The sequence below is a fragment of the Nerophis ophidion genome, linkage group LG12 (assembly GCF_033978795.1).
Source record: "Nerophis ophidion isolate RoL-2023_Sa linkage group LG12, RoL_Noph_v1.0, whole genome shotgun sequence".
NCBI lineage: Eukaryota > Metazoa > Chordata > Actinopteri > Syngnathiformes > Syngnathidae > Nerophis > Nerophis ophidion.
Window position 1 is genome coordinate 65,288,612 of NC_084622.1, and position 26,357 is coordinate 65,314,968.

Consider the following 26,357-nt stretch of genomic DNA (forward strand, 5'->3'; position numbering starts at 1 on the left):
CCCTATGGTAATTCAAAAGAAGATAGCTTGGTTAAGACGGCATGGGGAAAATCAATGAAGCCTTACTGGTGAAGAGAGAGCAGACGCATACAAATGAGTGAATACTCCAAGAGGTTTTTTTTTTTGGAATTGGAACTTGTGTTGCCACTAGCCGTAAAGGATTGTTGAGGACAGACAGTTCTCAAACTTTGTGGGACCACAGAGCTCTCACAAGACTAAACTTTTTCTGGGGACCCCTTTAAGGTCCCCATGCAGATTAATCAACATTTTAAAAAAGTCTGCCGAGTTGCACTACAGTACTGTGTATGTTAGAGATGTTTGATAATGGCTTTTTTGCACATATTCCGATATTGTCCAACTCTTAATTACCGATATATACAGTCGGAGAATTAACACATTATTATGCCTAATTTTGTTGTGATGCCCCGCTGGATGCATCAAACCAGTGGTTCTCAACCTTTTTTCAGTGATGTACCCCATTTGAACTTTTTTTTAATTCAAGTACCCCCTAATCAGAGCAAAGCAGTTTTGGTTGAAAAAAACAAGATAAAGAAGTAAAATACAGCACTATGTCATCATTTTGTGATTTATTAAATTGTATAACAGTGCAAAATATTGCTCATTTGTAGTGGTCTTTCTTGAACTATTTGGAAAAACAGATATGAAAATAACTAAAAACTTGTTGAAAAATAAACAAGTGATTCAATTCTAAATAAAGATTCCTCCACATAGAAGTAATCATCAACTTAATCTTTGGGGATTGTAATAGAGATCCATCTGGATTCATCAACTTCATTATAAACATTTCTTCACAAAAAAAGCAATCTTTAACATCAATATTTATGGAACATGTCCACAAAAAAATCTAGCTGTCAACACTGAATATTGCATTGTTGTATTTCTTTTCACAGTTTATGAACTTACATTCATATTTTGTTGGAGTATTATTCAATAATTATATTTATAAAGGATTTTTGAATTGTTGCTATTTTTAGAATATTTTTTTTTAAATCTCACGTACCCCTTGGCATACCTTCAAGTACCCCCAGGGGTACCCGTACCCCCATTTGAGAACCACTGCATTAAACAATGTAACAAGGTTTTACAAAATAAATCAACTCAAGTTATGAGAAAAAAATGCCAACATGGCACGGCCATATTTATGATTGAAGTCACAAAGTGCGTTATTTGTTTTAACATGCCTCAAAACAGTAGCTTGGAAATTGGGACATGCTCTCCATGAGAGAGCATGAGGAGGTTGAGGTGGACGCAACACAACAAATACACAGAATCCTTTGCATCCATGACACATCCTGACTGTGTTATACACCCCGCGAGCACCAAACCCCGCCCACCTCAACCACGCAGGGACGGGGTGGGGGAAGGGTTGGTGCTCGCGGGGTGTATAACATAGTCAGGTGTTGTCATGGATGCAAAGGATTCTGGGTATGTGTTGTGTTGCGTTTATGTTGTGTGACTGTGAGGATGTTCTCCCGAAATGTGTTTGTCATTCTTCTTTTGTGTGGGTTCACAATGTGGCGCATATTAGTAGGAGTGTTAAAGTTGTTTATATCACATCCGTCAGTGTACTCTGTGTCACCCAGTATGCCTTGCAATCTCATACATGTGCCGACAGAAGCAGCGAAATGCATGTGTCTGGTCGGCACGCAAATAGCATTCCGTGAATGGCGGCCGCGATGACGTTCAAGAGGACGTTAAGAGTAATATCATCACGGCACGCCCTTAATATTGTAGTCCGAGTGAAAATTGGAGAACGTTGACTCCAGGTGATGTCCGGGAGAGGCATTGAATTCCGGAATCTCCCCGCAACAATCTGGGGGGTCGGCGATTGTGCAGCTGAGCCGCATCAGAGTTGCCAAAGAGCCGCATGCGGCTCCGGAGCCGGGGGTTGCCGACCCCTGCACTTGGGCCAATTTAGTGTTAAATCAACCTATCCCCAGGTGCATGTCTTTGGAAGTGGGAGGGGCCTATCCCCAGGTGCATGTCTTTGGAAGTGGGAGGGGCCTATCCCCAGGTGCATGTCTTTGGGAGTGGGAGGAAGCCGGAGTACCCGGAGGGAACCCACGCCAAACTCCACACTGAATGATCCCGAGCCCAGGATCTAACTTTGGCACACGTACTACACTGCAAAAAGTCAGTGTTCAAAAACAAGAAAAAAAGAATGCAAAAATGAGGGGTATTTTTATTTGAACTAAGCAACATTATCTGCCAATAGAACATTTGGCTTGTCAAGACTTTCCAAAACAAGTAAAATAAGCTAACCTCAATTAACCCAAACATACCTTAAAATAAGGATATTCTCAATAATAACAAGAGCACTTTTCTTGGTAGGAAAAAAAAAAGAGACCTTTTTTGCTCAATATGTTGAAAAATATCTTGACATTATGATATGCGCTCGGCATCATTATTTTTTTTTTTATGCTTGAAATAAGAAATGATTACTTTAAAAAAAGTAGCTTTATACTTGTGAGTGTTGATGACACAGCTTTGCAACATGTTTTACTCAATATAGGGCATTAAATCTCAGCAACAAGCTGTAATATCTTACTGACATCATTTAGGACCAAAACCCTTAAAACAAGTAAAACACTCTCACATAAAATCTGCTTAGTGAGAAGAATTATCTTATCAGACAGAAAATAAGCATATATTGGCCTTATTTGAGATATTTAATCCTACTTAGATTTCAGTTAGTGCAGTGTGACCCCCGTTTCCACCGGGCTGCCACAATCCATCACAACATTTTAATTAATAAATTAGAAAGGTATGACACCAGACGTCTGCGTGGGTACGAGACCGGGGTGAGTGACAGCCTGAACGCTACACTCATTTATTGGGCCGCCGAGCAATTTGAATTTGATATAAATTGTAATTTAATTAAATTAATTAAATATAAGAAAAAATCTGTTAAATTACTAATGGTAACATAAGCTAGCCGGCAGGGTTCGTGATGAATATTTTTTTCAAATAAAAATAAAACCTTATTGAGCAAGCTGCAAAGAAACTCTTTAATGCAAACAACTAATAAAAATATGCTGGTTTACACCAGTTGTTATGAGTTATACACACAATCTTAGTAGATCACGTGCAACACACCTACTAATAGTATGTGCAATTTCATTAATTTGATATTTGCACCTCTTAGATCAGCCGGGAACCTTTTTGGCTGAGAGAGCCAAGAATCCGAATATTTTAAAATGTATTTCCGTAAGAGCCATATAATATTTTTTTTAACACTGAACACACCTAAATGCGTGCATTTTTAAGTCAGACCAACATTTCTAGAGTATAATAGGTCTCTTATTCTTTGTAATAACATTGATATTCTGAAGCTAACCATGGAGGGGGCGTGACCTGTGGGCCTGCAGCGAAGCGGGTGTGCCAGGACCGGCCTCGAAATCAGCGACAGGTGCGTCGATGGCCCACCTGGGCCTTGTTATCTAATCACCTGTCGCTCTGTTATAAGCAGCAACCAGGAGGAGAGACAGGGTTGGAGCTGGAGCCAGAGTGCGAGCGAGAACGAAAGAGAAAAATACAATTGCTGGAAAGCAACTGAGAGACTTATTGAAAAATAAAAAAAATATCGTAACCCTGAAACAGGCTTTTATGTCGGTGCTTGGTGGTCTGAAGAACCCCCAGGAGGGCAAGCCCTAAAAAAAATAATAATAAAGTGCGGTAGAAAAAGGATGGATGGATTCAAATGCATGAGCATTTTTAATATTTTGAACGTTATTTTTAACACTTTGATTACAAGTGGAATTAGTCATTACTTATCGTGTTAAGCAGTGTTACCTCAGATTTATCTGAGAGCCAGATGCAGTCATCAAAAGAGCCACATCTGGCTCGCGAGCCATAAGATCCCTACCCCTGTCTTGGATCATACCCCTTAGTTCATCCAGAGCACACGTGACTGATGGACGTGTTGCTTACAAGATTTACAGTAATGTCAGAGCTTTAAATTCACCAACCTGTCAGGACGTGGACTATGGGGTGGTTGTTTTCCCGAGATGCAAGTGAACTTGGACCGGACATGGCTTGAAGGTAATGTCATCTGTATTTTAACACTAATAAAAGGAAAAAAACAAAAGGCGCGCACAAGGGCGGAAGTACAAAACTTGGCTATAAAAACAAAAACTAGCACAAAGGCAGAAGTATGGACAAAACACAAAAGACACTAACTGTGGCATTAAAGGCCTACTGAAATGAGATGTTCTTACTTAAACGGGGATAGCAGCTCCATTCTATGTGTCATACTTGATCATTTCGCGATATTGCCATATTTTTGCTGAAAGGATTTAGAAGAGAACATCCACGATAAAGTTTGCAACTTTCGGTGTTAAGAGAAAAGCCCTGCCTGTACTGGAAGTCACAGACGATGACGTCACAAGTGTGGGGGCTCCTCACAAAAAGTGCTGTTCAGACCGAGAAAACGACAATCTCCCCATTAATTTGAGCGAGGATGAAAGATTTGTGTTTGAGGATATTGATAGCGACGGACTAGAAAAAAAAAAAAAAAAATGCGATTGCATTGGGACGGATTCTGATGTTTTTAAACACGTTTACTGGGATAATTCTGGGAAATCCCCTTATCTTTCTATTGTGTTGCTAGTGTTTTAGTGAGTTTAACAGTACCTGATAGTCGGAAGGTGTGTGTCCACGGGTGTCTTGATGCCAATGTCTCGGGGAAGTCGACGGCAGCTATGGACGGCACAAGCTCAGCTTTTCTCCGGTAAGAAGCGACTTTTTAACCACGATTTTCTCCCCGAAACCTGCTGGTTGACATTCCGTTGTGATTCATGTTAGCTTGACCGCTCTGATCCATAGTAAAGCTTCACCTCCAGGAATTTTAAACAAGGAATCACCGTGTGTTTGTGTGGCTAAAGGCTAAATCTTTCTAATTTGACCTCACCAATATTAATTGAACAAATTGCAAAAGATTCAGCAACACAGATCTCCAAAATAGGCCGTATTGTCATGTGTTGCAATGTTAATATTTCATCTTTGATATATAAACTATCAGACTGTGTAGTCGCTAGTAGTGGCTTTCAGTAGGCCTTTAATAAACAAAACTTGCGACGAAATGAAAAGAGCAGCATGGACCATGAATCAAAAAGCGTGAACTAAGCATGAAACCGTAAACATGACATGAAGCAGAGTGATGTCGCCAGAAAGACAGCCTGGCAACTGGAGGCTTAAATAATGGTGACATTATTAGTGACAGGTGCACGAGTGCAAAACACGAGACAGGTGCATGACATGAGGACAGGTGAAAACTAATGGCTAGTCATGGAAACAAAACAAACAAGGAAGTGCAAAAACAGGAAACACTGGAGTCCTAAGCAAAACAGAACAAAACTTAAGAAAACATGATCACAAGACATGAAACTAATCTGCGTGTAAGTGAGCATTATTGGCTCAGTAGGTTTGTTTATTTGGCCTGATGGTTCCTGTTAAAAGTCATGTACTTTTTAACAATACACCATTATTTAATTAGTAAGCAGATTTCTAACCTGAAGTGAAGTGAAGTGAATTATATTTATGTAGCGCTTTTTCTCTAAGTGACTCAAAGCGCTTTACATAGTCCATCCATCCATCCATTTTCTACCGCTTATTCCCTTTTGGGGTGGCGGGGGGCGCTGGCGCCTATCTCAGCTACAATCGGGCGGAAGGCGGGGTACACCCTGGACAAGTCACCAGCTCAACGTGAAACCCAATATTTAATTTTTACATTTAAAGCAGTGTGGGTGGCACTGGGAGCAGGTGGGTAAAGTGTCTTGCCCAAGGACACAACGGCAGTGACTAGGAAGGCGGAAGCGGGGATCGAACCTGCAACCCTCAAGTTGCTGGCACGGCCGCTCTACCAACCGAGCTATATCTTTACTTGCAGAGCCCTGGATGTTCGAATCGTACCATGGAAGCACATTTTAACAGAGCCCGTTCACTACCTCACTACCTTTTCTGTCATAGGTACATCCTTCTATAATCACCCTTGCAGAGGACATTTGGTTTTGGTCTATAATTTTTCTTCAGAATAAAGAAATAGATTGTTCATGCACTACACATCCTCAATCCATTGCGGAGGATACTGGTTATCAGGAGGATATCAATAAATAATTGTCTCTCCATATACACCACAGCTCATTGTGACAAAAATGGAGGCTGTGAATAATTAGAAGGAACAATGAATGGGCCAGGTGGGCCTTCACTTCACTGAACCAAATGAGACCAACACAAAAGAGAAAAAAAAAACCATACTAATTTATTCTCACAACAATGCTCCCAGAGTTAATTGGGCAGCGGTCTCAGTAGTTGTCTCGGACATGAAATTGCCTGGCGTTCCTGCTCTGACAAGATGATAATGGGCACTGTGGGACGCTGGATCACCTGTTAGTGGGTTGGAGAGGACTGTTCTCCAGGTAACAGACTGAGCCAGTCAAAGGAAAGAACACAGGCAGAAACCATACTGTGACAATCAGGAACCATTTTGCAACAAATTGCCTGCCAGTTGTAGAAAACGTTTCAGTTGAAAACTTTTGCACCCCAAGAATCAGTTCCTCTTTAAGTTAAGTATAGTTGCCAATTTAAACATGAACTGCAACTAGTGGAAAAAGGTTACACTTTTATTTGTTTGACTTCTTGCGCCTCATAAGTGTTTTGTAACACTTTAGCATGTTTTCATTAGTTGTATCCATATAAAAATGGTGTATATATATATATATATATATATATATATATATATATATATACACACACACATATATATACATATATATATATACATACATACATACACATATATATATATATATATATATATATATATATATATAGCGCTTGAAGCATAGACCAGATATTCCTCATCTAACATAAACACTAATTATTGTGGAACATCAAAAGACTGCACTGTGAGTTACTGTTTTCATTTATCACCTCCAATTACATGTACAATTACACAAAATGCTAACTCGTTGTCATGGTGCAGTGAAAAACAGACAACAAAGTTTTAGTACATTGGTTTTGTCATATTAATTTGCATTGTGCAAATCCACTAACAGTTTTGGTTTGATTGCATTGCCATCAAGAACAGTTTGTATGTTTTTGTCATTACCGTGGAAACATTATGTTGTGGCTTGTGCAGCCCTTTGAGAAACTCATCATTAAGGGCTATATAAATATACTTTGATTGATTCATTGATTGATTACGTTTACTTACTGTATCTTAAAAATGTGAATTTTGTATTATATCCATCCATCCATTTTCTCTCCGCTTATCCGAGGTCAGGTCGCGGGGGCAGCAGTCTAAGTAGAGAAACCCAGACTTTCCTCTCCCCAGCCACTTGGTCCAGCTCCTCCCAGGGGACCACGAGGCATTCCCAGGACAGCCAGGAGCCAAAATCTTCCCAACGTGTCCTGGGTCTTCCCTGTGGCCTCCTGCCAGTTGGACGTGACCTAAACACCTCCCTAGGGAGGCGTTCGAACCACCTCATCTGACTCCTCTCCATGTGGAGGAGCAGCGGCTTTACTTTAAGCTCCTCCCGGATGGCAGAGCTTCTCACCCTATCTCTAAGGGAGAGGGAACTCATTTCGGCCGCCTGTACCCGTGATCTTATCCTTTCAGTCATGACCCAAAGCTCATGACCGTAGGTGAGGATGGGAACGTAGATCGACTGGTAAATTGAGAACTTTGCCTTCCGGCTCAGCTCCTTCTTCACCACAACGGATCGATGCAGCGTCTGCATTACTGAAGACGCCACACTGTCGATATCACGATCCACTCTTCCCCCACTCGTGAACAAGACTCCGGGGTACTTGAACTCCTCCACTTGAGGCAAGATCACCTCCCCAACTTGGAGATTGCACTCCACCCTTTGCCGGGCAAGAACCATGGACTCGGACTTGGGGGTGCTGATTCTCCTCCCAGTCGCTTCACACTGCGAACTGATCCAGTGAGAGCTCAAGATTCTGGCCAGTTGACGCCATCAGAACTGCATCATCTGCACAAAGCAGAGACTTAATCCTGCGGCCACCAAACCGGATCCGCTCAATGCTTTGACTGCGCCTAGAAATTCTGTCCCTAAGAGTTATGAACAGAATGGGTGACAAAGGGCATCCTTAGCGGAGTCCAACCCTCACTGGAAACGTGTCCGACTTACTGCCGACAATCCGGACCAATCTCTGACACTGATCATACAGGGAGTGGACCGCCACAATCAGACAGTCCGTTACCCCATACTCTCTGAGGACTCCCTACAGGCCCAATGCTTTCTCCAAGTCCACAAAGCACATATGTGTGTGAATAAGATATTATCTGTAAGCCAGTTCTGAAGTAATGTGGGAATATGTTTAAATCACTTAATTATTTCCTGAATGTCAAAATAAAAGTAAAAAACAAACAAACCGTGAGTTATACAGAAGAGAAAAGACAATAGCGGCAACAAAAGGAAAAAAACCTCGAGAGCAGGAAAGAACATGGAGCGAAACGATTTGTCCGTCTCTCTTATCGCTGTGCACAGAAATGTCAGTGCACTGTGACATTCTGTCCTCCAGCTTCCCGCTGCTGCCCAGACGCTAACTAGTAACACACACAGCAGGCTGCAGCACAACACGCAAATGCAAAGCTTTTGGAGAATGCCACTGCAGTCACAGATTGACTCACAGGCTGCACATATTTTACATGCACAATTACTTCACTCTGTATCTGCAGTGCATACGCCAAATCATCCTCATGGTTTGAGAGATTTTGGGCGGCGAGTCTTTTCCATACCGCGTACAGCACTCACACTTGCCAACCTTGAGACCTCCGATTTCGGGAGGTGGGGGTTGGGGCGTGGTCGAGGGTGGGGCGGAGGCGTGGTTGGGGGCGTGTTTGGGGCGGGGGCATGGTTAAGAGGGGAGGAGTAAATTAACAGCCAATTCACCAAATCGAGTATTTGTATGTATGTATGTATGTATATGTATATATATGTATATATATATATATATATATATATATATATATATATATATATATATATATATAGGTAGGTGTGGGAAAAATCACAAGACTACTTCATCTCTACAGAAGTGTTTCATGAGGGGTTCCCTCAATCATCAGGAGATTTTAATGGAAGCATTCACATACAATGGTTTATATAGGGCACAGAGTGGGTGGGTACAGGCAGGCATAGGGGCGTGGTGATTGGCTCATGTGTTACCTAAGAGGTGTTTCCGTCTGTGGCGGCATGTTGAAATGATTTCACTGCGCTTGTTGAGGGATGACAGGTCTGGATGATATATAATAAACAGTTTCTCTTTTAAGCATAGGTTGCATCTTTTATTACCACTTTTGTAAGGTGTGCTGGATGCAAGAATTTGCCATGTTATTGAATATTCAACATTATTGTCTTTGAGGTTCCAAATGTGTTTGCTGAGTTCTGTGGAATTCCGCAAAGTCTGGTTTCTAAAGGAGGCCTTGTGATTTTTCCATCTGGTTTTAAACGCTCCTTCGGTTAATCCTACGTACGTGTCGGATGTGCTAATGTCCTTGCGTGTTACCTTTGCTTGGTAAACGGCTGATGTTTGTAAGCACCCCCCGTTGAGAGGGCAATCAGGTTTCTTGCGACAGTTACATTCCTTATTAGTTTCAGAGTCGTTTAGTCTGGGGGTAAGCAGTCCTTTTGCAATTGCTTTGTTGTGTTTGAAATTATTTGTTGTATGTTATTCATACAGCTGTAGCTCAATTTAATGTTGTTCTTGTTGAATATTTTTCTTAGGGTGTTGCCTTGGGGGAAGTGTTTGTCGATCAGAGTATATATATATATATAAATGTATTAAATACTTGACTTTCAGTGAATTTTAGCTGTATATATTTATTTTGTTTATTTTATTATATATATATAAATAAAATAAATAGTTGAATTTCAGACGGCACCTATCAAATACACAATAATAAAAACACAGTTGTTCTACTAACTGTACTGTGCTTGCTGGTTACTAAAAAAACAACAACACTTACCTTTCACTATTTGAGTAACCTTTGTTCTGCCATTTGCCAATCAAAAAGCAACCCCATAACGCTATAGCCATCTTTCAACAGGAGATTGAGAAGACAACATAGATCACTCTATTACAGACGGCGTCGCTACGGCTGTAACTTCCTCGCTCTTCTGCTTCGTCTCGTGTGTGCAGTTTTTTATTAAAATCCGTAGATGTTGTAACGTGATTGGGCAGGCAAGCTGTTTATATAGTGGGAAAGCGGACGTGAAAATGGGCTGTACCCACTCATGTCCGCATGGAGCTGGAGGGGGCGTGATTTTCGGGAGAAAATTTGTTCCGGGAGGTTTTCGGGAGAGGCGCTGAATTTCGTGAGTCTCCCGGAAAATCCGGGAGGGTTGGCAAGTATGACAGCACTGGAGTTTAAAATAGTGGTGTCCTGATCTGATTTTGATCAAATCAGCTTGCACCTCACCTTTCTGTCACACCGCGGTGAGGGATGTCTTGTCTTGTTTTTTCTTAGTCTTGTGAATTGCATGTTTTATTTTGAAAAGCAACTTCTCTTGTTTCAGACCACTTGCCCTACTCGTGTCATCAGTCTGAAGTCATCCCTGACCCAATTGTTTCCACCTTTCTCCCATTACCCTCATGTGTCATATAAGCCCATGCCTCACCTTGTTCTGTGCCAGATTTTCTCTAGTTTTCGTGCCTGTCTTGCTTCCATGTCTATGCCCATGCCTTGCCTCGTCCCACATTTATTTTTACTGGATCAGGGGTCGGCAACCCAAAATTACCAAAAATACACAAAAAAAAAATCGGTCTGGAGCCACAAAAAATGTAAAGCCTTATATAAGTGTTATAATGAAGGCAACACATGATGTAAGTGTCTATTTTAGCTATATTAGCCTACTATCAAAGGCTGCCACAAATCCCCATTGACAGAAATGTTGTATTGTATTTTTTATTCTCCACATTTTTGCAACATTGGAAAACATTAGTAAAACGAGGCTTCTCAGTGGGTGAGATAACTTGTAGTCATGTAGTGACCAAATATGCCTGATTAGCACTCCAGCAAATCAATGAAATCAACAAAGCTCACATTTGTGCATTCACGCACAGCATAAAATGTTTGGTGGACAAAATGAGACAAAGAGGGAGTGGCATAAAACTTAAAAAACTTTTCTGTGGCAGCATCGGAAACAGTTACAAACTACGAAGAGTTCAAGGATCGCTGATATTAGTAGGACAAAATGGTGCTTTCCAAATACCCTTATCACTGAAGCATGTATAATATAAACTGTGTTATGTTTATTCTCCTACAGCAAATGTATTAAAACAAAACAAATATTTTTTTCTTCTTTTTTTTCCATTTTCACACATCTCTGAAAGAGGTCCAGGGAGCCACTAGGAAGAGCCACATCGGCTCTAGATCAGCGGGTTTCTGACCCCTGTCCTGGATCCTGAATTCCCACGCTGCTATTTTGAGTTGGATCTTTTATCCTCCTCAGTAGTGAATTTTGTTATTTAGTTTATTTCAACCAAAGTGATGAGTTATTTTTTTCCTACTAATATTTCTTTCCTCAAATCTATTGAGTGTTTTCTTGTTTACTATTTTTAGATGAAGATTAAGTGTAGACATTTTCATAGTCATTGTTTTCTTCCTCCTGTTGGAGCGTTTTATGTTAATAAGTTTCATAGCAGATACGGCGCAAATTATAGTTTGTCTTTGTTTTTGTATTTTCCTCCTTTTAGGAGTGATTCTCGGTTATTCCCTTTTTTGGAACCTTTTTCGCCGACCGTTTTTGTTATTTGTAGATATTGTATAACTCTGACTCTGGAGGTGAAATAGCCATCAAAATAAAAGCCCTACTCAGTATCTCTACTCTGCATCTGAGTTCATTCCTTTGTCCAAGCCTGACACTTTCCAATGTAATGTTTTACCATGAATTGATTAACGTGGACCCCGACTTAAACAAGTTGAAAAACTTATTGGGGTGTTACCATTTAGTGGTCAATTGTACGGAATATGTACTGTACTGTGCAATCTACTAATAAAAGTTTCAATCAATCAATCAATAAATCAATCAAGGCTCGGATAGAAGCAGTCTTGCAGTGTGTTTACGTAGCAGTTAACTTCTAAATGTCCTCCACTGAGCAAACAAGGTCGGTCCTTTCTTGTATCTTACTGAAGTCATTTACTCAAGGTAAACATGGCAGGCAATGTAGGCCTCGAGAAAGTAGCAGCTACTGTACACAAAGCACCGAAGCACACAAAAGCCTGACATACAGGATGTGAAGTAAATAATATTTATAGAGCGCTTTTTCTCAAGAAACACTATATCTATATTTAAGCTACCGTATTTTCCGGACTATAAGGCACGCTTAAAACCTTTTTTTTTCCCTCAAAACTCGACAGTACGCCTTTTAACCCGGTGTGCTGATGTACAGAATAATTCTGGTTTTGCTTACCGACCATGGTACATGGTGTAATGATAAGTGTGAGCAGTAGATGGCATTCAAACATAAGAGATACATGTAGACTATAATATGATGGCAATGGCGTGGCCGTGCGCAACCCGAAGGTCCCTGGTTCAATCCCCACCTAGTACCAACCCCGCTCACGTCCGTTGTGTCCTGAGCAAGACACTTCACCCTTGCTCCTGATGGGTGCTGGTTAGCGCCTTGCATGGCAGCTCCCTCCATCAGTGTGTGAATGTGTGTGTGGATGGGTAAATGTGGAAGTAGTTTCAAAGCGCTTTGAGTACCTTGAAGGTAGAAAAGCGCTATACAAGTACAACCCATTTATCATTTATATGACTCAAGTAAACACCAACATTTAATATGCTCCACTAAAATTGGAAAACATTCTACACGGCGCTCAAAACTCTCAAAATGTGTTAGTACGACTTTGGTAAGCTATGCTACGCACCGCTTGATGGATTGTACAGTGATTCAACATATGAGTAGTATTATGGTGTGTGTGTGTGTATAAGGTAGGACATTATCTGCCGTTTTGTTTCACAATATTATGGAAAAGCAACTTTTTTCACCTTCTGGTACCTGCTGATCTGTATTTGGGATCTGCATAAATCCTAAAAAAATTGCTTTGTTCCGCCTTTGTAGTCCGTGTCTACACCATGATCAATACGCTTGTTCTGTTTCTCCATCTTCTTTTAATGGGACATTCATCCTCCATTGTTGCCATTTCTAAAGTAAAGTAGCGTAATGTTCTTACTTAATGTATATCTGTCAGTAAGCTCCATGAAAGCGCTAAAAAATACCGGTGTAGTGAGTTTACATTATTCACACAAGGAACTTTAGTTATTAGAGAGTTCTTGTCAGACAGTTTTTTCCAGATGAGGAGATGCTGCTCCGTTATTGATTTAAGTAAAGCCTGAATGTCATTAAAACAGTTAGCTCCATCTTTTGACACTTTTTCCACTCTCGTCCTTGCACGCTACACCGCTACAAAAAAGATGACGGAGAAAAGTAAGCCCAAAAAAACGACACATCCTGAAGTGACTGTCAGAAAGCGACTTGAAGGTGATCTGTAAAACATAATCTATGCAACATTTTGACCAAAGAACCACCATTGCATGTTATGTAGACCACAAGGAAGTGTTTTACATTAAAAAATATATATATATATAATAATATGGCTCCTTTAATGTGCCCTATGGTCTTGAAAATATGGTAATGCAATTTATTCCAAAATAAATTTTTTGTACATTTCAATAGTTCTATTCAAAAAGTGAAACTCCTATATTACATATTATTTGTAAAATATAGTATATATATATATATATATATATATATATATATATATATATATATATATATATATATATATATATATATATATATATATATATATATCTACACCGTATTTTTCGGAGTATAAGTCGGACCTGCCGAAAATGCATAATAAAGAAGGAAAAAGAACATATATAAATCGCACTGGAAATTTATGTGATAAAACCCAACACCAAGAATAGACATTTGAAAGGCAATTTAAACTAAATAAAGAATACTGAACAACAGGCTGAATAAGTGTAGGTTATATGAGGCATAAATAACCAACTGCTATGTTAACCTAACATATTATGGTAAGAGTCATTCAGATAACTATAACATATAGAACATGCTATACCTTTACCAAACTATCTCTCACTCCTAATCGTTAAATCCCATGAAATTTTATACGTCTAGTTTCTACGTGAATGAACAAAATAATATCATTTGATATTTTACGGTAATGTGTTAATAATTTCACACTTAAGCATCCCTGTCCAAACTATGACAAAAACTGCGACTTATAGTCCGAAAAATACGGTGTATATATATATATATACATATATATATATATATATATATATATATATATATATATATATACATATATATATATATATATATATATATATATATATATATATATACATATATACATATATATATATATATATATATATATATATATACACCTTATGCAGTAATTGCCTGAGAGAGCATGCACTTGGTGCGATGATGCCATGTTATGGATGGGAAAATGCCTTTTTAGATAATACAATTTGCCTGAGCGTCTCATAGACCCCGAGAGTAACAAGCGGTTGCCTTCTTGCCTTTTCATTAACAAAAATAAACTAGTTTTTAGTATAAGTTTGCTGGTTTCAATAAATTTAATGCCGAGCGCAAATCATTATGTCAAGATAACGGCACTAGCATTTACTTAATTTAAGAATATTTTTTAACATATTGAGCAAAAAAGGTCTCATATCTGTTTTTCCCATCAAGATAAGTGCACTTGTTATTAGTGAGACTATACTTATTTTAAGGTATTTTTAAGGGTTCATTGAGGTTAGCTAATTGTACTTGTTTTGGAAAGTCTTGACAAGCCGAATTTTCTTGTTCTATTGGCAGATAATTTTGCTCAGTTCAAGTAAAATACCCCTCATTTTTTGTATTTTCTTTCCTTGTTTTTGAAGACTGACTTTTTTTCAGCGCGGCTTTCCAATGTGGAAATGCAAGCCGGCTCAGGGTTGATCTCATCCCTATTGCACTGTGGGGAACTGTAGAGCTCGGAGCAAATAGGACTTAATAACACTTGATAAGTAAATGCCGAATGTCTACTTTTCCATCCGTCAACTTCAACGTGTTTCCTCCAAAGAGACCAGGCGGGCGGAGTAAGCGGCCGTGATTTCGGGCAAATCAGCAGAACAGAGTGTGAGATGAACACCAGAGGCATGCCGGGTCAATCAACTGATTTTGGATCATTTTGTCATCAGCAGCTCACGGTGCACACATGGCAGCTGAAACATGAGTGGGAGCAAAAAAAAAAAAGAAAAAAGAATACATTCTTGAGGCGGGAGCTGCCAGCAGTGATTACCAATCAAATCTACCCATTTCTTTACTTGGCAGAAAACTGATGAAAAAATTAAAAAAACATGAGTAAGCCTCATTAAAAACCTCCTCGTCCGAATTGAATTGATCTGTGCTCGTGCAGCCAGTTGAGATATGATACTCACATCTGGACGTCGGAGCGACGTGTACCCTATTTGTCGGAGTATAAGTCGCACCTGACGAAAATGTATAATAAAAAAGGGGGAAAAAACATATATAAGTCGCACTGGAGCAGGGGTCGGGAACCTTTTTGGCTGAGAGAGCCATGAAAGCCAAATATTTTAAAATATATTTCCGTGAGAGCCATATCATATTTTTTTAACACTGAATACAACTAAATGCGTGCATTTGAAGTAAGACCAACATTTTTAGAGTATAATAATTCTCTTATTCTTTTAAATAACATTGTTATTCTGAAGCTAGTAATAAATAGAAATAGTAAATAGTAAACCAGTAATAAATGATAAAATTCTACAATTAATGCAACTTCTTGAACAGGTGCGGTAGAAAAACGGATGAATGGATTAAAATGCATGAAAATGTTTTATTTTTTAACGTTATTTATATTTTGAGCGTAATTATTAATTACTTATCGTATCAAGCAATGTCAGCTCAGATTTATCTGAGATCCAGATGCAGTCATCAAAAGAGCCACAGGTTCCCTACCCCTTATACAGGTCATCAAATCTCAGCAACAAGCTGTAATATCTTACTGCAATCATTTAGGACCAAAACCCTTAAAACAAGTAAAACACTCTCACATAAAATCTGCTTGGTGAGGTGAAATATCTTATCAGACAGAAAATAAGCAAATATCAGCCTTATTTGAGATATTTAATCTTACTTAGATCTCAGTTTTGCATTGTGACTTCATATTGACTTCCGCACATGAAAGAAAATAAGATTTATGTATCAATCGGCGTTCCTTTTAATAGCTGCAAAGACATGATGTATGCATGGACGATGCATTGAAACCTGAAATAGAACGAGGCGCGTAGAGGCTACATTTATTTATAATCTCAGTTACAAGAGGGCAAGGCTGTCAGCCCAAAAAGGCGTTGTAAAAAAAAAAAAAGGAGATAGCAGTGACAACACCTCAGAGAGCCATAAATGAAACCGCTGTGACAAAATGACAAAGGTATCTAATAGATGGTGAAGATTTACGGTATGAGGCCGAAGGGAGGGTATTTACTCTACAAAGGCAACGTTTGCATGGTGATAGAAAATGAAGGGCGAGGACGACGACATTTTGAGTCAGCAAACCGTTGATCAGAGAAAGGCAACATTGGGTGCTGTCAAGGCAACAAAGTTTGCTTTCCTAATTGAATCTGGGTAAGACTAACAAGACATTTTGCTTCGGGACGTCTCAACTTTTGACACAACGAGTTAAGGATCTTGGTACTCTGAAAACAAACAATGAGTGGCAAACAGTCTTTATTCATTTTAGAGCAGACCAATATTTACAATGTAACTATTTCTTGATTTAAGGTCTGTAAAAAAATCAATAAATATATATATAGACCCACATTGTCAGGCTTGGCCCTGACAGTTTGGCTATGTTATTTTTTTCCTCTGCATTTGTCTTTGTTCCTGTCAGCACTCTTATTTTGGTAATTTCCTGATTTTCTCCCTGAAAATCAGGAAAAAAATTGTCACCGAGCCACACCTGGTGTAAATCAGCCAGTTACTATTTAGACCTGTTTTCTCCTCCAGTCAGTGCTGGATTATCGTCATTAATACTCGTCATTTCTCCTTGTCCTTTTCAGTGTAGCTGTATGCGGTAGCGGTAAGCTATATTCTGTAGCTGTTTGTAGCTCGCTGTCTTTTTGTTCCTCGTCTTCCAGTTCCTGTTTACCTGGGATCCTGTTTCCTGTTCCTAGTTCCTGGTTTGTGTTTCTTCATATTTTGAACATTAAATCATGTTTTCCTTTACAATGCCTGCCGCCTTCTCTGCATCTTGGAGTTCGACACCTACAACATGTGACACTCATAGGGTGTACTTAAATAAAGGACATTTAGCAAATAATACAAACTTATATTTGTAATTGATAAGAACAAATTCTGAGTTAACTTTGGACAAACTGTGATTATCGCAATTCAATATTTCCAGTAGTTTTTGCAGCCCCTAAATCAAGAAATAGTTACAGTGTAAATATTGGTCAACGCTGAATGATAGCCTGCTCTAAAATTAATAAAGACTGTTTGCCACTCATCGTTTTCAGAGTACCAAGATCCTTAACTCGTGTGTGTGTGTGTATATATATATATATATATATATATATATAAATATAGTACAGGCCAAAAGTTTGGACACACCTTCTCATTCAAAGGGTTTTCATGACTATTTACATTGCAGATTGTCATTGAAGGCATCACAACTATAAATGAACACATGTGGAGTTATGTACTTAACAAAAAGAATGCATACATATGTGTGTGTATATATATATATATATATATATATATATATATATATATATATATATATGTGTGGGAAAAATCACAAGACTACATCTCTACAAACTGTTTCATGAGGGGTTCCCTCAATCATCAGGAGATGATTGAGGGAACCCCTCATGAAAGAGTTTTGTAGAGATTATATATATATATATATATATATATATATATATATATATATATATATCTTGATTGGATTATCCAGAGAATAGTGCTTGATACCGTGGTAGAGCGCAATATGTCTGTGTGGGAAAAATCACAAGACTACTTCATCTCTACAGAACTGTTTCATGAGGGGTTCCCTCAATCATCAGGAGATGATTGAGGGAACGCCTCATGAAACAAATGACATCAAACCACCATTTCCCTCAATCATCTCCTGATGATTGAGGGAACCCCTCATGAAACAGTTCTGTAGAGATGAAGTAGTCTTGTGATTTTTCCCACACATACATATTGCGCTCTACCACGGTATCGAGCACTATTCTCTGGATAATCCAATCAAAACACATACATACATACATACATATATATATATATATACATATACATATATATATATATATATATATATATATATATATAAATATATATATATATATACACACACACACACACAGATCAAGAAGTCATCACCGTAGGGCTATGTAAAAACCCTGGGGTGTCACCTACCTGAAGGAGACCCCTCCAGCACTTCTCCTGTGTAGCGTGTCTCTCTGAAAATGGGTCGGTTGTCATTCTGGTCGATGACCGTGATCACCAGTATAACTGGTCCCTCGACAAGATTTCCATTCAAGTCCGTGGTTGACACTTCCAGCTGTGTGAATGGAAGGAAAAACACGTTTTACTAAGGTGGCAATATTTTTCTGGTTCTCAAATTACATCAAACCACCATTTCTCTCAACAAAACAAGGTGGGTGAATTGAAAGTTTATCTCCTGCAATACAGATGATGTATTTTGAATAACTATCCACCAAATTCTATGCCCATGCTGCTTATGCAGAACAACAATCCAGGAAAATGGTGGAAAGAGTACATCATTAGGCTGTGAAAAGTGGCTGTAATGTACACCTAGTGTATTCCAGTGGGATGCTTTATTTACCAGTAATTGTATTGTTTGAAAATGGACTTTGCAGCATTTTGGCCATGCATTTTATGCAATTATAATACCTGTAAATCATTCTAAAAGCCCCCCAATCATGACCAAACCTGTTGGGGGATTTAAATAATACATACATTTTGCATGGATTTGCAAAATATCCCAGGGACATAAATGCATTTAGATGCAGAGGATCACTGTGGGTGTTTAATAGGTGCATAATTGTGTCAAGATGCTCCCTCTTGAAAAGGCAGGAAAAGACTGCAATCTTGACCTAAAATATTTGGGCTTGGTGCTGGCAACAATGTTTCATAATTATGTCAATGATTATTTGCAAAAGCTTAAAGAAGCGCATTCTTATACAACAAAGTCCCCACCCAACTCATATGATTTCCAATTTATATATATATATTTTTTTACATGTTTCTTTTTGTAGTTTTTATTTTTTATTAATCAATCCAACAACATAATACAAAATAATACCATAATGATACAATTCCAAATCCAAAACCAAACCCGGCCCAGACACATTCAGAATAGCAATCAAGAGAGCACACAATAATTACACAAAACAATCCAAAAGTAGTCAAACTAAAATTAATAGAACCCTGTTTCCATATGAGTTGGGAAATTGTGTTAGATGTAAATATAAACAGAATACAATGATTTGCAAATCCTTTTCAACCCATATTCAGTTGAATATGCTACAAAGACAACATATTTGATGTTCAAAGTCCTTAACTGTATTTTTTTCTTTTTGCAAATAAATAAATTACAATTTAATGGCCAAAGTAGATGGGAAAGGGCATGTTCACCACTGTGTTACATCACTTTTTCTTTTAACAACACTCAAACGTTTGGGAACTGAGGAATCTAATTGTTGAAGCTTTGAAAGTGGAATTATTTCCCATTCTTGTTTTATGTAGAGCTTCAGGTCTCTGCTGTCGTATTTTACGATTCATTATGCGCCACCCATTTTCGATGGGAGACAGGTCTGGACTGCAGGCGGGCAAGGAAAGTACCCACACTCTTTTTTTACGAAGCGCCGCTGTTGTAACACCTGCTGAATGTGGTTTGGCATCGTCTTGCTGAAATAAGCAGGGGCGTCCATGAAAAAGCCGGCGCTTATAAGGCAGCATATGTTGTTCCAAAACCTTAATGTACCTTTCAGCATTAACGGTGCCTTCACAGATGTGTAAGTTACCCATGCCTTGGGCACTAATGCACCCCCATAACATCACACATGCTGGCTTTTCAACTTTGCGTCGATAACAGTCTGGATGGTTCACTTCCCCTTTGGCTCGGATGACACAATGTCGAAGTTTCCAAAAACAATTTGAAATGTGGACTCGTCAGACCACAGAACACTTTTCCACTTTGCATCAGTCCATCTTAGATGATCTCAGGCCCAGAGAAGCCGGCGGCATTTCTGGATGTTGTTGATAAATGTCTTTTGCTTTGCTTAGTAGAGCTTTAACTTGCACTTACAGATGTAGCGTCCAACTGTATTTTTAGTGACAGTGGTTTTCTGAAGTGTTCCTGAGCCCATGTGGTGATATCCTTTAGACATTGATGTCGGTTTTTGAGGGATCGAAGGTCACAGTCATTCAATGTTAGCTTCCGGTCAAGCCGCTTATGTGGAGTGATTTCCCCAGATTCTCGGAACCTTTTGATGATATTATGGAGCGTAGATGTTGAAATCCCTAAATTTCTTGCAATTGCACTTTGAGAAAGGTTGTTCTTAAACTGTTTGACTATTTGCTCACACAGTTGTGGACAAAGGGGTGTACCTCGCCCCATCCTTTCTTGTGAAAGACTGAGCTTTTTTTGGGAAGCTGTTTTTATAGCCAATCATGGCACCCACCTGTTCCCAATTAGCCTGCACACCTGTGGGATGTTCCAAATTAGTGTTTGATGTGCATTCCTCAACTTTATCAGTATCTATTGCCACCTTCCCCAACTTCTTTGTCACGTGTTGCCGGCATCAATTTCTAAAGTTAATGATTATTTGCAAAAAAAAAAAAAAATGTTTAACAATTTGAACATCAAATATGTTGTCTTTGTAGCATATTCAACTGAATATGGCTTGAAAATTATTTGCAAATCATTGTATTCTGTTTATATTTACATCTAACACAATTTCCCATCTCATATGGAAACGGGGTGTGTAATATCAACACCAGTATCCGTTCAGTTATTTCCGTATTGGCCCTCTGAATAAAGGTCGTCACTCCGCATGAAAGGAATTAATCGCTGTGCACTTTTTTGTTTGTTTTATTTGGTACTGCAACAGTAGCAATAGCAGCAGCAGCAGGTAATAACCTAAAAGTAAACATGAACACAACAAAACAATGTATCTGTCTTGAATCATCATAATGTAAATAATAGACATGAACTAATCAACTGAACCATATTGTTGTCAACCATGATAAGACATATCATCAATCACTGTGATGATATCCTAACTTATTAATTTTACCATTGCATTTTATTATCATCATTACTTTATGTCAAATAATGTTTTAAATGTGATCATAATCATTTTTAATGTCGCCAAGATTCATGGACAAGCATACTAAAACAAAACATAAAACACAGGCGCTCTGTTTGAGCCACACATTACACATATAAGCAGAACTACATTAGAGAACTACAAATCCCATCAGCCAAACCAGGAAGTAAAGTGCCGGTATTTTCAAACTCAAGCCAAGAATAAACCTACGATTACTCCAATTCAGCCAAACACAGACAGCGTGACAACACTCTACTACAACAGTTTTCAATCCGCACATTACTGTGGTTGTACTCTTTAACTTAATCATTTTGCCAACGTCGTTCAAAAGCTAAAAGCGTGCGTGTTAGCTCCGGCTGTCAAACAAACAGCCAGCCGCGGACTTAGCGAACAAACAACAAACAAAAAAGAAAGGAAGCGAGCAAGCATGGATTTTAAGCAATAGTTCAGTTGACCTAACTAAGAAAAGCGGACATAATCAAATGTTCTCACCAGTTATGACGGTGACCAAGCACGCTGTATTTTACCGAATGAACAATGACGCCATTTTTAAAAGTAGTCACCTGACAGTGGTAGCCACGCCCATCTTAAAAGTCCCAAGCAAGCCCGCCATAAATACAAATACACATAACAAATACACATAACCAATACACATAATAAATCCAACAGTATCAATATCAATAAGAATTCCAACATAGATCGCTAGGTTGTGAGTTCAAACTCAGCCGAGTCATACCAAAGTCTAACAATGGGACCCATTACCTCCCTGCTTGGCACTCTTTTGATTGATTGATTGATTGATACTTTTATTAGTAGATTGCACAGTTCAGTACATATTCCGTACAATTGACCACTAAATGTTAACACCCCAATAAGTTTTTCAACTTGTTTAAGTCGGGGTCCACGTTAATCAATTCATGGTACAAATATATACTATCAACATAAGTGAAGTGAATTATATTTATATAGCGCTATTTCTCTAGTGACTCAAAGCGCTTTACATTGTGAAACCCAATATCTAAGTTACATTCAAACCAGTGTGGGTGGCACTGGGAGCAGGTGGGTAAAGTGTCTTGCCCAAGGACACAATGGCAGTGACTAGGTTGGCATAAGCGGGAATCGAACCTGCAACCCTCAAGTTGCTGGCACGGCCACTCTACCAACCGAGTTAAACCGCCCCACTATCAACATAATACAGTCATCACACAAGTTAATCATCATAGTATATACATTCAATCAATCAATCAATGTTTATTTATATAGCCCCAAATCACAAATGTCTCAAAGGACTGCACAAATCATTACGACTACAACATCCTCGGAGGAACCCACAAAAGGGCAAGGAAAACTCACACCCAGTGAGCAGGGAGAATTCACATCCAGTGGGACGCCAGTGACAATGCTGACTATGAGAAACCTTGGAGAGGACCTCAGATGTGGGCAACCCCCCCCCTCTAGGGGACCGAAAGCAATGGATGTCGAGCGGGTCTAACATGATACTGTGAAAGTTCAATCCATAGTGGCTCCAACACAGCAGTGAGAATCCCGTCCACAGGAAACCATCTCAAGCGGATCAGCAGCGTAGAGATGTCCCCAACCGATACAGGCGAGCGGTCCATCCTGGGTCCCGACGAGCGGTCCATCCTGGGTCTCGACTCTGGACAGTCAGTACTTCATCCATGGTCATCGGACCGGACCCCCTCCACAAGGGAGGGGGGGACATAGGAGAAAGAAAAGAAGCGGCAGATCAACTGGTCTAAAAAGGAGGTCTATTTAAAGGCTAGAGTATACAGATGAGTTTTAAGATGAGACTTAAATGCTTCTACTGAATTATTGACATTATTTACAATCTGGGGGGTGGGATGAGGAGCTTTGGTTGATATCAGAACTTCAGTCATCAACAATTGCATCAACAGAGAAATGTGGACATTGAAACAGTGTAGGTCTTATTTAGTAGGATATGTACAGCCAGCAGAGAACATAGTGAGTTCACATAGCATAAGAACAAGTATATACATTAGAAGTACATTTGAGTTGTTTATAATCCGGGGAGATGGGATGTGAATGGAGGAGGGTATTAGTAAAGTGTTGAAGTTGCCTGGAGGTGTTGTTTTAGAGCGCTTTTGAAGGAATATAGAGATGCACTTACTTTTATACCTGTTGGGAGTGCATTCCACATTGATGTGGCATAGAAAGAGAATGAGTTAAGACCTTTGTTAGATGGGAATCTGGGTTTAACGTGGTTTGTGGAGCCCCCCCTGGTGTTGTGGTTATGGCGGTCATTTACGTTAAGGAAGTAGTTTGACATGTACTTCGGTATCAAGGAGGTGTAGCGGATTTTATAGACTAGGCTCAGTGCAAGTGGTTTTACTCTGTCCTCCACCCTGAGCCAGCCCACTTTGGAGAAGTGGGTTGGATTGAGGTGTGATCTGGGGTGGAGGTCTAAAAGTATCCGGACTAGCTTGTTCTGGGATGTTTGGAGTCTAGATTTGAGGGTTTTGGAGGTGCTGGGGTTGAAATTGCGGGTTAAAACACTAAAAATGAATCCCGGGCAGCGGCCACCGCTGCTGCTCACTGCTCCCCTCGCCTCCCAGGGGGTGATCAAGGGTGATGGTCAAATGCAGAGAATCATTTTGCCACACCTAGTGTGTGTGTGTGACTATCATTGGTACTTAAACTTTAACTTTGACATAGTAGTGATTAGAAATCCCTCATTGACATTATCATCACAGCAATTTATAAAAAAAGAAGAAAAAAAAAGACAATAGTGTCAAAAGGCTTTTTTTTTATGTTTAATTTTCAATAAAACTTACATTTTAGAACCAACAATCTTTTATTTGCCTCTCAGCTTTTACCTTAGTTACTTTCAGAATGGCGACATGTTGCAAATCAATGACGTGTAATAAAAAAATATATGCATATATAGCTAGTGTGTAGTAAATACAATACTTAGAGCCTGATCTACTTAATTTATACATGCATTAAAACACGTGCAAACTCGATAGCACACGCAAAGCTAATCTACTTAACTTGTGCACAGGAGATTGAGTTTCAACATTTTTTTTTTTTTGCAACATTTAAAACACGTTTTATAAACCACTTTCGATTCCCTGTCTGACATCTCTTAAGACGTTACGCGAAGCGAATTTGAAGCGAATTATATTTATATAGCGCTTTTCTCAAGTGACTCAAAGCGCTTTACATAGTGAAACCCAATATTTAAGTTACATTTAAACCAGTGTGGGTGGCACTGGGAACAGGTGGGTAAAGTGTCTTGCCCAAGGACACAACAGCAGTGACTAGGATGGCGGAAGGGGGAATCGAACCTGCAACCCTCAAGTTGCTGGCACGGCCAGTCTACCAACCGAGCTATACCGCCCGAACAGTCTTATTTACGTGCCTCCACTTCGACAACGTCTTCACACCGTCATCTACGTTGTAGTTTTTAGGGCTTCCATAGCGCGTCTATTGACGGATATAAGTTTGGTTTATACGCTAATTTGTTTTAGGAATGCAACAGCAGAAAATGCATGTGCATGTTCGAGCCAGGCTGCCCCACAACAAAAAGGAACTTATCGACTACAGCACGGACAAAGCACTTTGGGTAATTGTCTGCCATCTATGGAGATATCCGCTGACGTCACAATTGTGAAAAACGTCACTAATGTGACAAATAAAAGATGAAGGAAGGCAAAATTGTTTTATTAATATCTCTGCCTTGCCTCCATGGTCTGATTGGACATTTTTGGGAATTATGCAGGTCCCAAATACACAAAAACAAGTACCAATAGGTAAACAAAGTTGGTTTTGCAGATTTGGTCCCTATATATAGTATAGTACCGCAATACTAAAGAATCATATTCGGTACTATACCGCCTCTGAAAAGTACCGCGACACACATGTTACTGCATACGTCAACAGTGTTATGATCCACTCCCCGGATCATATTATGATTACATTTTTGAGTCTTTTGTTTTTTCTGTTGGTTTTCGACTCATTCGGTTCCTGTTTGTGCACCTCTCAGTTGGTTACCATAGTTACTAATTATTATCACCTGCCACCTGACATTATTTAAGCTTGCCTTCTCCTGTCAGTCAGTCTGGCTTCCTAGTTGGTTTCCTTACAACAAGTGACGACTTTTGTTTCCTGCTCGCTACCTGCTAGCTTCCATGCTAGGCTCTTTGTCTTCTAGCTCCCATGCTACCTCATTTAGTTTTTTGCCTTAAGTGCTATGCGCACGTTTTTTTCTTTGTCACAGTCTGATTTATTTTTAATTCAAACATTTATTCCTACCTTCACGCTGTGTCCGAGGCTCGTCTGCATTCCTGGGAGAACGAAATCCGCACCACAATACAAACAAACTAAATTAGGACCCTTTGTGTGCTTACATACTACTAAAAGACAAGTTGTCTTGTGTGTTCACTATTTTCTTTAAGCACAAACTTTCAGTAAGAAACATTTGTTTAATGTACCGTAAGATGTTTTGTTGAAATAAAGCCAATAATGCATTGTTTGGGGTGATCCCCTTTATTTAAAAAAGTATCCAAAAGTACCAACAAATATCTAAATAATTATTCCCTGCTTTTGACACATATGAGATTAAAAAGTAGTGTTGTTTTTTTCTGAACGTTCAGCTTAACTCAAGTAGGACAACGCAGAAGAGCAGAAAAACATAAATAAGAATAATAACTAAAAGAGCACTCAAGAAGGATGCACACTCAAGGTGTGAGAAACGGAAAAATCGCACACAGAAGGTGTGGAGAATAAGAATCGACACTACAACCCGGGCACGAGAAGCGTGAGTGGAGCCAAAGCAGAGGAGATGAACGCGACTGGAAGGGTGAAACATCAGTAATCTACTGGTGCCGAGTTAAGGGACTAGTGAACTTAAGTAGT

General features: G+C 39.2%; 1 protein-coding gene across 1 annotated transcript in view; it reads right to left on the reverse strand.

Moving 5' to 3' along the window:
* Positions 1-26,357, reverse strand: part of cdh13 (cadherin 13, H-cadherin (heart)) — a 795,802-nt gene that overhangs the window by 390,995 nt on the left and 378,450 nt on the right. The window contains exon 7 of the mRNA XM_061917999.1: positions 18,523-18,667. Coding sequence (XP_061773983.1) covers positions 18,523-18,667 — 145 coding nt within the window. The remainder of the gene's footprint in view (positions 1-18,522; positions 18,668-26,357) is intronic.